The 15,010-nt window shown below is 44.0% G+C and overlaps 1 protein-coding gene across 1 annotated transcript in view; it reads left to right on the top strand.

Annotated features, from left to right (window-relative positions):
- Nucleotides 1–15,010, top strand: part of psd3l (pleckstrin and Sec7 domain containing 3, like) — an 87,981-nt gene that overhangs the window by 20,564 nt on the left and 52,407 nt on the right. The window contains exons 3-6 of the mRNA XM_080528344.1: nucleotides 7,083–7,277; nucleotides 12,870–12,950; nucleotides 13,194–13,306; nucleotides 14,843–14,901. Coding sequence (XP_080384470.1) covers nucleotides 7,083–7,277; nucleotides 12,870–12,950; nucleotides 13,194–13,306; nucleotides 14,843–14,901 — 448 coding nt within the window. The remainder of the gene's footprint in view (nucleotides 1–7,082; nucleotides 7,278–12,869; nucleotides 12,951–13,193; nucleotides 13,307–14,842; nucleotides 14,902–15,010) is intronic.

Genomic DNA, 15,010 nt, shown 5'->3' with positions numbered 1-15,010 from the left:
AAGCGGCAAGTAACACATGTGCGCATCAAAGGTCTAGGCATTAGGCACGTAACATCCATATGCTGTATGAATAAAGTTTGATCGATTGATTGATATATGTGCGCATTGTGTGCGACCCAACCATTCACCGCAAGTCTTGTGCTATAAATAGCCTACACATGACCAGTGCTGTGATACTATTTATCGTCTTAGAAACATCTTAGCAAGAGGCACTTATAACAATTATCATAAAGTTTATTATGCATCAGCTCTTTTTATACAACCTAAATTTACACAGATGAATAAGTATAGGTCTACATGCCATATCTTGGATGCAGACGTAATGTAAGTGCAGAGAAGATTGATCGGGAGTTGACAATACGACCAAATGAATGAAAATTAATGAATTTCTATTATTTTACGGTACTGTCTCAATTATATTTTAATCATTTTCTGGGTCTACCAGTACGCGCATGCCCAGTGTACCTGAATACGCGATTCCATTACGACAATGAGAAAATGCTTGTGTGGCACTGGCCAGAGATCGAAATTGCGTTCGTCGTAGTTTTTTCGTAGTGTAGCCTAGGCCTCAGTCAGAGTGCCCAGTGTGTGCTCTGAGTGCTCCCAGAAGACGGTGCTCTGAATGACGCTCTGAGCGCTCTGAATTTCCGAACAACCAGAGAGCACCCTGGGTGCTCAACTCTGCACAAGAAAAAGGAAAGTAAATGTGTTTGGGTCATTGAATAGGCTGGACAAAGGGACATGATGTCTCTACACTGTGGGGGATGGAAGAAGAACATTCCCGTCTTTTTATGTGGTGGCTGTTTAACTGTAAAAAAAAAAAAAGCAGCACACTGCAAGTGAATGATACTTTTTGAAAGTTTCCCTTTTTCCAATCCAAAATTCCAATTTCCTAATCAAATCAATTACTTAAGCATACTCACATAACATACCGTACACTCATAATAGCCTATTAGTGTTTAAACTCCAGTACTGAAAGTTGGTTTCTCCTTTGTCTCGCATTGTGGTACAGAGCCAGGAATGTGAGAGTGTTTTCAGTGGGGCTGAGCTTGTTGCTGGGTCGAAATGGATCTGTTTTCACAGCATGACTCATTTCTGCCTGGAGAACTAAAACAGATTTTTTTTTTTACCTTAGCTAGTAGCATTTCACAGGTCAGTAAGAGTTGTGCATCAGAACCGTCTGTTCAGTATGGCCACCTGTGTGGTGCAGGAAGGATGAGTCACAGTATGAGAGTGTAGTGACACACACACACACACACACACACACACACACACAGACACTAGCCAGGTCCACTTCACACTTCCATCCCTCCTCTCCACTCCTGCAGCCCCAGGCCCCTCTTCCTGCCAGGGAGCTCTCCAACTATAACCCTGTGGGTGGAGCCCAGTGCCTGGTCTTCCTGCTCATATCTTATACACATCTCACTGCTACATGCACACACACACACACACACTCACACACACACACACACACACACACACACACACACACACACACACACACACACACACACACACACCGCCAAGCCTCAGCCCATCGCCTGCTCTGCCTGCTCATAAACTCACACACACACACACACAGCTCCGGGCCTCAGCCCAGTCACAGTGTCTGGTCTGCGTGGTCATATATTACACATATCCTGCTGAATTAAAACAACACCGGCAATAGCCAAGCCCAACCATTTAACCATAGATAATACTGTATTGTATACATTCTACCCTCTCAGTTTACCATAGAGCATATTGTTTACATTTTAACCATTTAGCAGAAGCTTTTATCCAAAGCGACTTACAATTAGAGATTACAGGGCATTAAAGGACATTACAGTCTCCCTGGAGTAATTTAGGGCTAAGTGTCTTACTCAAGGGGCACACTAGTGGTGGTGTTCTCACGTGGGATTTGAACTCATGACCTGTCCTTTTGCATACATTCTACCCACTCTGTTCACCAGCATATACCTGCTGTGGCGCGTCAAAGGACTGCCAAGGATGGAAATAATGTGTTATAACTTTCTCCTGGAAATGCTAGTGGAATTTCTGAGCTCCATTTAACACAGTGCTATAAAAAGCAAAAGGCAGACATAGCCTCTTCCACTGTAGACAGCAAATATCCAAGCATTGAAAATTGTTTCTTGTTTATGAGGTTTGTAGAGTGATGGTAGTAAAACAGTAGACACACACATCATGTTGATGTTGGGAAATGGGATGTAAATCAGAAACTCTGTTCAACAGTCATACTTTCTGTTCTTGTCGTTCAACGGCCCTGGATTCACCTTTGTTTGCATAACAAGTACCACATTTTAACTCAGTGCTGAAAAATGTGCTATAAAAACTGCGCTAAAATACTTTTGTTTCTTAATGAGACTATGTCGCGACAAATTCAACTATGTATGGGAAACACTGCAACAATCACCAGAGTACAAAGTGCAGAGGGTGTTACAGCAGATGAGTGCTGTGAATTGCGTTTCCTTCTAAGGAGAAGCGGTCACGTGACACCCGATTATGATTGTTTCTAAGTAGTATTTTTTTTTTAAATATTTATTTGACAAATGTATTTTTTTTTTTACAAAAAGTTCTGTCATCACTTTTAATAAGCTCTTCAACCACACAGACAGTGGTGCTGGAAAAACACTCTTAATTATATCTTATTATATATAGCAATTTAGGATGGTTTTATGATGGTATTAACAAAATACCGTTGCTATTTTTAAAAAATGCGGTTACGGGTATATGGTATAACCGTATAACCCTCCAACCCTACATAGTAGTGTTTTCCACTCATCATAGTGTTTTCCATTGAGCACATCAGTGTTCAATTGGTTCTTAGAAGTATCTATTTGATTGTGTGTGTCACAATCATTTTGAAAAGACAAAACATTATTTTGAATGCAGTGCTTGCAAGAGATTAGTGGATTTGTTTTGGATTTGTGTTTAGAGTTATGAGAAAATGAGCCATGCTTTCAGAAAACATATGGAAGCAATTGAGAAAAACTGTAAGAATGTATTGTAGAGTTGTGTGGCTGAACTGTCACTAGGTGGCAGTAGAGTATCAACTATTGGGTTTTCCTTTCCGTGTGCCAAGCACAGCACAGTACAACGGCCTATGGCTGACTTCACCTACAACATATTTTAGGGGTTTAGAAAATGACCTTCTTTGCAATCGCTCTTATAATCACCCACAAACAATAATATTTACATATTTGTGTCAAAAGTCAGAAAATAATAATCATGTTTTAATCTTCTAAATGGCTCTTTCTTATGCATTATTATTAGATAAGGAATAGAGTGCACCTTTCATTCCAACATTTGTTTGCAGATAATCTCCATCGTTCTCCCCTCTCAGGAAGTCCCCATCAGAGGCAACCAACAGCAGCATTTCCGTTGTCATCCTGAGCACACAGGTGTACACAGATATGGAAACATGGCTTTGTTTCCCAACATGTCCTTTCATTAAGGACATTATTCAATGTTTGGTCCCCGTCCTCGTCAAGCATCAAATCATTCCCATCCATCATCGTCACCCTGCTGCGGTCTGGCGTCCTGTCCCCCCACCCCCCCCTGAGGGCAGTGATGGACTAGGCACCACTTAGCCACCGCCGCTCTGTAGGAGTAGCTTCCTCGACGTCACGGTGCCTCTGCGTGTGTCCCAGGGGAGGCTGTTGGAGGTAGACATCAGAGGACAGCCTTGTTGTAATGCAGGGAACGGAATGGGCAATGCTATCCTCTGACCTAGAGTAGAGCACACGAGTCCTGGCCAGCCAGATTACCTCAGGCCTGATGCACCGTGCGGGTTGTTGGGATGTCTGTCCAATGATAGCTCAGACCAGTACTGCCCTAATGGAGCTTTGGAGCAGCTGTCATACCAGCAGCCTGGCATTAAGAGGTTATTGACATTGACAGGCGTGAAAGGCCAAACAACACAATAAGAAGTAGCTTCTCCACCACGGCCAGCTCCTCTGTCCTCCCTAGACGCTAACGAGCCCTTTCAGTCAATGAAAGGTTTTTTCGAATGACAGGATGACATTCTGGGTCTAAGAAATCAAAACAGAACATGACATATTACATGATTATAAATAAGCTGAGCCCTAACTTTTGATTGCCAGCTCACTTTTACCAATGAAATTGAACTGAATAGAATAATGTCATCAGAGAGAACTCTGCTCTCAACCTTTCCTAATAGTTGGGGGCCTTAGGGATATTTTTGTGCAAATTTGTGCAAAAGCACCAAATTTGGCCCAGGTGTAGCTCAGAGTATGCTCTAATGATTTAGCCAGGGCGCCCGAGCCAATGACCACCGGGGTCGTCATGGCGTCCAAATCAATATGGCCGCCCTCTGAAAAAGGTTTCGGCTATAACTTTTGAACCAAATGAACTAGAAATGCGAGCCTGGTGTCTATTTTATGTTTTTTGACTATTAGAAACACATTAGAATGCTTATATTCATGATTGGGTGTGTCTGGACCCCTAATTTGCATAATGCAATTTTTTTGTTTTGTTTGGCTTTTGGGTCAGGTCGATTGGCAAATGTCAATGTCCTTGCTGTGACGTATTGCATCGGTCTTGCAGGTGTGATGTGTGCCGCCAAATGCATTGTACTTATGACATTGACATTCTCGGTTGCAGGTTGGCATCTTCTGTATTAGCTGCACAGGGTTTGAGGAACTCTGGACCATGGAGGACGATATCATTGAACACTCGTAAGGGTTCAGCAACAGATGTTGTGAGACAGTTGGACAGGAAGGAGCCGTCAAATGTGTGGCCTCGTTGTTGTAAGCAGTACTTGTGTAAAACCAAGGCAGCCCTCATCAACAGAATTGCCTCATCCTGAGCCAATTGTTCCTCTTAGCCACTTGTTCCTTGTTTGCGATGTAGGTTTCCCTCCCCTTCTGGTGTTCACTCTATTCAGGCAGATAGCTGAGAAGATGTTGCTTGAATGTTGTTGTGTGGGGTTCATAATCAGACACAAACACCTGCGTTCTTTCACAAGGTTCCTGTAGAGTTTCCGTAATAGGAGATTGTGAAGGAGGATCTGAATCCTCAACCAGAGCAACAATTTGTGCAATAGTTAGATGGTCAAAGGTTGTCCCCCACTCACTGGTAGATGCTTCCCCTTCTGACACCCTGGTCTGGCAGTGTCATGAGATGCTTGCCATTTTGCTGCATATCGCAACATGAGATAACATTTGGCATGTAGTACACACCTGCTGCGTGCACATCGGAAGCTTGTGTAACTAATCTACCAAGAAGCTAAAAATGTTTACAGGATTCTGCCCAGCTTTTCAGATTGGAATCAACATTATCTGTTACTGCCTTGTGAAGGTCATCCATATCTCCCCCTCACATATGACACAATGAATGCCACAGGCTTTGGGTTGACATGATCGTAGCTTTTTAGGACTCACTACTAAGGAGGAGCCAACGTCATATCGGCGTTGCATTAACTTGACTTTGTACCTGCTCCACCGTCATTTGTCGCATATAAAAATATTGATTTTTCCACCTCAAGTATCAGCCGTTCGTCATCCATTTCTGCAACAAGCTTCAAGCACCTGTGGTGATTCACAATTCGCAATAGCTGTGACCAGGCACGAGCTATAGAGTAGTTGGCTACATGCATTTTCAATCTGGTATCTTCTCTATTAGTGGATTAACCGCTGTGGTGATTTAACTGATGATAAAAAGACTATCAAGTGGACTAAAAAACAGAGCAAAACAAGAAAACAACACCAGAAAACAACCAATATACAATTATAACCAACAACCAATATACAATTGTAAATATAAGTTTGCGTTCGCCATCCGAAATCAAACTTTGCCGAATTTTTACTTTGGACGCAGCCATCGGCCGCAACGCAACGCGGCCGCAACGGAGCACCTTTCATTGATTACAAAAGAAACGTTCCCTGGCTGACAGCAATTCCGGACGCAACGCAGACGCAACGCTCGATGGCCATAGTGGAGCCTGGGCGTTAGCTAGCCAGCTAACTAGCTAGCTAATGTTGTGAGGTGCAGAGAGCGGGATCCTGGAATATTATGAAAATGACTGATGATGAATGAATGACACGTTACTGTCCATCTTTATGACTTGCACACAAGCATGAAGTCACACTACTGTAAACAGCTTTTTAAAATTCTAATTCAAATTGTAACTGTCTAAGTTCACAAGGTCTGGCCCTCCCACATGCTCCCCAACATTCAAAATGGGTCAATATTGTATTTAAAAAAAAATATAAGTTATGGTAAAACTCATTTTCGGGGAGCCGCCATCTTGGAAATATGCAAATTATGGGTCCAGACACACCCAATTATAAATATAAGCATTCCAATGTGTTTCTAATGGCCAAGAAACATAAATAAGACACCAAGTTTTTATTTGAAGCTAATTTGGTTCAAAAGTTATTATAGCCAAAACCTTTTTCGGAGGGCGGCCATATTGATTTGGCCGCCATGGCGACCCCAGTGGTCGCTGGCTCGGGCGCCCTGGCTAAATCATTAGAGCATACTCTGAGCTACATCTGGGCCAAATTCGGTGCTTTTGCACAAATTTGCACGAACATAGCCTCATATAGCCCTAAGGCCCCCAACTATAAGAGGATATTACTAAGATTAACAATCTTTATAATCTCTCGTTCAGTAATATGTCGACTGGGACCAGTCGTGTGTGTGTGTGTGTGTGTGTGTGTGTGTGTGTGTGCTGGCCCTTTGATGTCCTGAATTCTGAGGTGTAGCCTAGGTTTGCTCTCGGTTATTTATGTGTCTGCTTTGGAAGTGTGTGGGCTGGGTTATTGTGTGGTCTGATAACCATCTTCTCCTGTCTCCTCTCCTCCTCTTTCTCTCCCTCCTCTCACATCTCTCTTCCTCCCTCTACTCCCCCACCTATATCTCCTCTCCATCTCCTTCTCCCTTCTATCCCTCTCCCATCCCTCTCTGTCCTAACCCTACCTCTCATTTTCTCATCTCTCTTCTTCTTTCTCTCCTCCCTCACCTCTGCCTCTCTTTTCTCTCCCTTTATCCCTCCCCCATCTCTCTCTCCCACCTCTCTCTTCACCTCCACCTCTCCTCCCTCCCCCCACCCCCTCCAGCAGTGATGCAGGTCTGAGAGCAGCGTTGTCAGACTGGGACTCTGACATGGGCAGCACGGAGCGGCTGAAGGACAGCACGGACACGCTGCACAACGGTAGCCGTGGGGACCAGGAGGCCGCCCAGCGCCTGGCCCGACGTCTCTACCACCTAGAGGGCTTCAGACGCTCCGACGTGGCCAAACACCTGGGCAAGAAGTGAGTGGGTCGGCTGTACACACACACACACACACACACACACACACCCTCATACCCTGTCACACCCCCTCGTACCCCCTCCCACCCCCTCATACCCCCGTCACACCTCCTCATAACCACTCATACCCCCTCTCACCCCCTTATACTCCCTCACACTCCCTCATACCTCCTCATAACCCCTCAGACCTTGTCACACCCCCTTGTACCCCCATATACCCCCTCATACCCTCTCTCTGACCCCTTGACCCCTGACTGACCCCCTATCTTTAGACTAATGTTAACCAGGGTAACATTGGGCTCATTGTAATGCATGGGACTGAATTACAATGAGCCTGTCCTCTGATTTCTACCTCCACCAGCCACCCCTGTTTTAGATTGGTGTTGATGATGTTGAAACCAATATTTGAAGTGAAAGATTACATCTCAGTGTTTTACTGAATGGTTTATAAAGTCTGACATAGCGTACAGAAAACTGTCCATAATGTACAGAAAATGTTCTCTAGACCTCCTTGTTGTTCCAGAGATCCAATAGGATGTGGCGGAGTTGTTGTTTAATGATGATGTTCAATTGACACCCTGTTCTTGGCTATACCCCTGCGCACACACACACACACACACACACACACACACACACAAGCACACTCCAGAGAATAGATAATGATAGTTGATGAGATCATTATTATGCTAACGGTCCTCTGTGGCTCATTCAGTAGAGGATGGCTCTACTTAAGGCTAAGGTTGTGGGTTCACTTCCCATTGGGACCATATATACAACAAATGTATGCACTCACTGTACTGTACAGGATGTGGATAAAAGTGTCAGCTAAATGGCATACAGCATGATATACTGTATGATGTAACACCCTCATATCCCTTCATTGTAATGAATGGAATGCATGAACATGAGCCTGTCCTCCGATTTCTACCTCCTATTGATATTCTACTGACGTGTTCTCTAGACCAGCTTGTTCTTTCAGAGACACACTATGCTGTGGTGTTGTTATTAGTGTAATGATGACGAATTGAAATACTGTTGGCTGGGAACCATGTTGTGGGTGAACAATATGGGTTTGTTCATTTGCGATGACTCAACCAAAGGTCTCCAAACAGCATCACCCTGAAAGTCCCACACATGCAAAACACACCAGGACTTATTTAGCATTCTGGCACCAAATTAGACCCACGCCAGCCACCATAGCTGCTGAAGAGGGTTGATCCTTCTGCTGCTTATTCAACTGGTGATTCACACACTCTCACACACACACACACACACACACACACACACACACACACACACACACAGACCCACACACACAGACCCACACATGGTTTACATCAATGCTTCCAATTAACTAATGCAGCAGGTCAGCTCCACCACCAGGCCTAAACACTGCCCTGGGGTGCAGCCCCACCCTGGGGACCCCAAACCTTTCTACACCCTGTCAGTCAGGGGAAATAACATCCACCTCCTTTTTGCCTGAAATACCAGTCCTGACCAGTGTTGCCACAGTTACTTTGAAAAAGTATTCTGATTACTGATTACTGATTACTCCTTTAAAAAGTAATCTAGTTACTTTACTGATTACTTGATTTAAAAAGTAACTAAGTTAGATTACTAGTTACTTTTTTAGTTACTATTGGCAGCTGCCTAGGCACCCGACCCCCCCCCCCCCCCCCGCAACATAAAAATGAAAACTGGTTTTGCCAAAACTCACTTTATTTTAACAGTAACTTAAATTACATAATTAAACTTTAAACAATAACTTAAAACAACAAAATAAAGAGTCTTTCTTTGCCTCACCCAACATAAATACTTGTTTTTAAACAATAAAATAAATATAATCTTTATTTAACACAGTAACTAGCAAGGAGTGGTTTCACAAAACCTAAAACCTACCCTGACCATTCAGATATGATCCTAATATAATCCTAATCCTAAACTGGGTGAGTCTGAGTTTATCAATGAAGAGTGAACTCAGCTGTCAAGACTGGAAGGAGGCCATGAACACGCTATGGAGGCCATGAACACGCTATGGAGGCCATGAACACGCTATGGAGGCCATGAACACACTATGAGTGAAACAGTGGAAAGGGGCGAGTAAACCAGTGGTTGTATCTCATTAACAGAAGCTTCTCAAACCTCTTGTCAGAAAGTCTGTTCCTTCTAGGCGTGAGCACCAAACCTCCCAGACTAAAGAGCCGCTCTACAGGAGCGCTAGATGGGGTTGGAGTGTTATACTTCAAGAAAATGTTCTTAATGTTTGGATACTGATTCAGAATCTGAAGCTCATGCCCTGACCTCAAGTAGTCCATGACTTCCTTTTCTGCCGAGTAGGTCTCCTCTGGCTCCGCCTCAAAAGCAAAAAAGTCCATCTCGCCTTGGTTGGCAGTCGTGGTGGGTACACTGGCAGGGCTCTGTGCTGCAGGAGCAGTTTTGCGACATTCTGCTGTGAGAAGCTCCTTTACTTGCTCCCTCCTACCTTCATCTCTCAGCCATCGGAGTTTGAATTTTGGACAACTAGCAGCTGCGAGAAGGGCATCTTTGTTGTCCAGCACACTGGCAAAACGAGTCTGGATAGCCTGAAAGATATAATTTGATATGTTTATTATTATCTAGTTGTAGCCTATAAGGTCTATTATTTATACCTTTATTTACTAATTATGTATGCAATTAGTTTGTGCAACTGACAACCTACATACTGCAGTATGGTGTGACTCTGCTCCATGTTCATGAATAGTGCAATGAAAATGTATTTATTTATCTTTAAGATGGAACAACATAGCATACCTGCACTATGGCATCTGGAAGGCCTGCAGTCATCTTGGATAGGGTGTCTTTCACAGCAAGGGTCTTCTGCATCAGGACTTCAAGTGTGGGCAGTAAAGTCCCATACGGACAGTCACCTTGTAGGATATCCAGTGCTATAGTTAGAGGCTTCATGACGGTACAGTACTCATGCAGGTACTGGTACTCCTGGTCTTTGAAGCACTTCACTCCCAGCTTGTTGCACAGAGTAGTCAGCTCATTCATGGGGATTTCTGCGATTCTCTTTATGGCTTCGTAAAAGGAATTCCACCTTGTGGATGTCGGTACCAGGAGCTTTCTTTTGTTAACCTCCTCCACCGTTTCTGACGCAACGGTAGATCGGCTTGCTTTCGTCCAGAGAGCTGTGCATTTTGCTGTGCTGCTCCTATACACAGCCTTGCTCTCTGGTTTGGAAGTGATGTACTTCTCCACATCACTTGTAGAAATAAGGTTGAGGGTATGTGAAGCACACCTTTGGTGCGGGGGAAGAATCAGCTGGCCATCACTATCATCCTCAGCTGATAGGATTTCTGACACATCTAAAAAAGTGACATCATCCGTGGCCTCCTCCACCGTCTCATCATCGGACTCTGTGACAGCAGGCTGATAGACTTGAAATGCCTTGACAAAGTTAGATCCATTATCTGTCACTGTTGCTACTACTTTGTTGATTAGTCCATATGAAGAGTGAATGTTTTCGATTTCTGCACCAATAACATCATACGTGTGTCTACCGCGGATTCTCCTACACGCCAATGCAGCCTTGTTGCGGTCTAATGTGGATCTACTAATCCAGTGGAGCGTTACTCCCATATAGCTCCTATTGTTAGCTGTCCAAATGTCCGCTGTAGTTGACACATAGTCGACCTCGTTCAGCGCAGCCTTCAGATGTTTTTCCATCTCTGCATACTCCTTCTCCAAGTACGAAGAAAAAGATGTTCTGTGAGGTAGCTCGGCATTGGTAGTAGTGGGGATCTTGTTAATGATGGCACGGAAAGAGGGCGAGTCAACTGTGTTTATGGGCAGCATTTCCTCTACAACATACCGCCCGACCAATTTATTCAACTCTCCCACACTTACAGGTTGTGATTTTGTAGGCCTACTGAAGTCCAGCTTTTGTTGCTTGAGCGGTGTGGGACCTCCCGCAGAAGTCGAGGCCGCGGTCTCTGGGACTTTCTCCGCGAGCTTGACTGTGCTGTGCAGAGATTCCAAATGTTTCTTTAAATTTGATGTTGTGGTTTTACCACAGGACAATATTTTCTTTCCAGCACAGAGTGTACAACGAACATTTATGTTCTTGTCATCCTTTGCTGACACAAACTCAAAATAATCCCTATATTTCCAGCTATTTAACGCATATCTCTGTTCTCGCTCCATTATACGCTTCTGTTTACACTGTGCAATCAGCGTGGTGATACACGTGAGCGATTCTGCTGCACCTCGTGTTGAAAACGTGATCACTGACGTCACTCCCCAAGACGCGAGAAAAGCAATAAATGTTTGTTTACTATCGAACATTACAAAGAAATACTGCATTTAGCCTAAGTTATGAGGTAGTAACGCAATAGTAACGCACAGTCACTCGAATAAGTAACTTTAATCAGATTACTGATTTGGAAATAGTATCGCGATAGAATACTCGTTACTGGGAAAAGTAATCAGATTAGAGTATCGCGATACTTAGTATCGCGTTACCGGCATCACTGGTCCTGACCCCTCCTATACACACACACACACACACACACACACACACACACACACACACACACACACACACTGCAAAAGGCACCAAAATATGAACTCTCACCCACTGGTAGTCCACATTCTGTGCAGTTACACTGTTGAAAAGCATGTGAGTAGACAAGAGTGTACAATAACACCCAGTATGTGTCACTCTGGGTTATGACAAGCACTGCATAGAACTAATCATCTGATGACGTTTCCATGGGTCCGTCTGTCGACACCATGAGTTTCCTGCCACATGACTCACCTGTGACCTCAGCAGACGGGACACGCATTGGGACAGAGCTAACAGATTCACCTAAGAGACAGAAGTATCTTTTTATACACCGTGTGAGCTCATTGAGATGTGCCTCTGACAACGATGTGGTGTGTGCGGAGCTTCCCTGCGGTCAACAGTGGCTGAACGAGCCCAGAATAGGAACCCTTCCCCTCCTGTATTGTGACGGCTCTGCTAGAAAGACAGGCTGTGTTCATGGCATGGCTGTTTTCAAAACAAGCCAGAGTGAAGAGAATTGGACTGAGAAATGAGATAATCACGCATCACGGTTATCCTCATTGAAATTACACGGCAGAACAAGATTGCCTGATTGCCATATTAATGCAGGACCTAATGGAGGCTCTCAGAACGCCTTCAGAACAACTCAGAACACTCCTGTTGAAAGGCAGTCCGAGACGCGCTGCGCTTTAAAGACGCCAATCAAACACCCAACGTGGCGGTCTGCGTCGCCTTGGAGACGGACTCCCAGATCACTCTCTGACTCCATTCTTTTATGTCTTTCTTAGAAAAAACACAGCGCTGTGTACACACACACACACACACACACACACACATCTGGATGGTCAGCATCTCTGGTTCTTTTATCTGTGTGTGTACAGGTGGGCAGGTTTGTGTGGCTTTAAATTCTCAACCAAAGGCAACATTTATCTCTCTTGTAGGTAATGACATCTTGCAGTTGTGGTATTTGCTCCCTGTCTAAACAAAGTTGTTGTGTGTGTGTGTGTGTGTGTGTGTGTGTGTGTGTCCACCCCCTTCCCCTCCACAGCAATGACTTCAGCAAGATGGTCGCCGAAGAGTACCTCACCTTTTTTGAATTCACAGGGATGACATTGGACCAGTCACTCAGGTACCGTTCATCACTTTACATTCATTTTGGGGAATTCAGCCCGAGCATTAAAGCACCAAAGGCAGAACTTCCAGAAACAATTTCACAGAGTGTTAGCAACGGCTTGTTGAGATAAATGATATCTTGTCACTGTCAGAGGTTTCTGTCTCCTCCTCCGGCGCCCGAAGGCACTATTTGATGAGGAGGGATACAGATGTATAATGTGCAAGTCGATTCATCTGAGTATTGCTTCTGTCCCCTCAGATCTTTCTTGAAAGCTTTTGCACTAATGGGCGAGACCCAGGAGAGAGAGCGCGTTCTGATCCACTATTCCAACCGGTACTATCATTGTAACCCCACCACCATCTCCTCACAAGGTACGTCTCCACCTCTCCTCTCCTTCTCTCACACCACCTGTTGTTCTGTTCAGAAAGATAAAAACAACAATGTAATAAAACAACAATATATAAGAACAAATTATATATATATATAAAAAAGACAATGACAGAAAGTTTGGAGTTCTTTTGATTTTTGTGGTAACAAAATGTGGCCTTTAAAACAGCCACTGCCTGTCTTCGGTTTTGATGGAAAGTTACCAAAGAATGTAAACCTCAGTAGGAGTTCCATTAGCCAAGACTCACCCCTCACTTCAGTTTATAAACACAGAGATGAGTTGCTCACTGTGGGCGGGAGCCTGCATTGAGGAGTCTTGTACCAAGATTGACTGGGGAAATGAATAGACCCAATGCTGAGGAAAACCTGACTCACTCTGTTTTATCTCACTGTGTACTCTGGTTCAATTGAATGTGCTACAATGTGCTATGTATTACACTGTACATCCAGTCTGGTTTCTCATTGACTTCTCTAAAGCCATTTAGCATCATGCTCAAACCAGGGGGAAAAAGGGTTGGAGGGGTCCTTTCTGGGGCACCTCTGTGGCCCAGTAGTTGTATTCAACTATATTGTTTATGACAATGTCAATGTCATTGGAATCAACGACATGTCCCCCGACAGTTCTAGAATGCAGCTGTTATACTGAATATCAGCACGGCTGTGATTCGGTCGTAGATACGAAGCCGCAGGCCGAGTACCGAAGACAATCTCAGCACGACCTCGAGTGTGATATTGCTTTTCTACAACAGTTCTACAGCGCAATTTATTAGTTAACAGTAATAAGTGACAACAGATTATGATTTGTTTGTTTATTTAATCATTTATTTTGGCTCCGTCAACAAAAAATTGTTCCACAACTGGACTGTTGCCTAGTAACCTGAATACAAACATCTGCAGGCTAGCTACTTTGTATTAACGGTCATTTCGGAGTGATACTCCGAGTCCCAGTGCTGTTATACTGTATATCAGCACTCATGGAATGCCTCTTGGCCAATCAAATGACTTGGTCGGAACAAACTGTTGTATAATGTAGTGTAATATCTCCTCCATAGCAACCGCCTTCGTAACAACAAGCCTGTGTGTGTAAAAGCTATGGTTAAAAAAAAGGTAAAAGCTAAAGCGGTTGCCATGTTGCCAGGCCTGTTGCCATGGAAGTGGTGGCCCGATGCGGAGAGGAGTGGTGATGTCATGATGATCATCGTCATCATAAGGGTCCATTTCCATCTACAGGGTCTTTAGAAACCCTGCGCACGTAGACAAGATATGACATTTCAAATCCCTCCATTTGCAGGAGGAAATTGGAATATGGGTTTCTGTATCCAGATCCTGAACGGCAGCTTTATGAATGTGTAATAAGTGTATAATAGAAGTATGATGTCCCACCCTGTTCATCAATAACGTAAACCAAACATAATAGGTTCATTAGATGTGTGATTAGTTATGCATCCACATAACTCATTTGGTCTCATGGATTTAAGGGCTATATTATGATCTGATTGAGCTTTACTTACTTTCTGCAGATGGAGTCCATTGCCTTACATGTGCTCTGATGCTGTTGAACACGGACCTGCATGGCCACGTAAGTTCTCCTCTACTGAGCCACTGACCTTTGACCTTCTGCTGTTACCTCTGACCTTCTGTCGTTGCCATGTTAAACCAGTAACACTAGACTGTACGCTGATCTAAAC

Source organism: Nansenia antarctica (genome assembly GCF_963989245.1).
Source record: "Nansenia antarctica genome assembly, chromosome: 4".
NCBI lineage: Eukaryota > Metazoa > Chordata > Actinopteri > Argentiniformes > Microstomatidae > Nansenia > Nansenia antarctica.
This window is presented reverse-complemented; position numbering and strand designations above follow the sequence as displayed.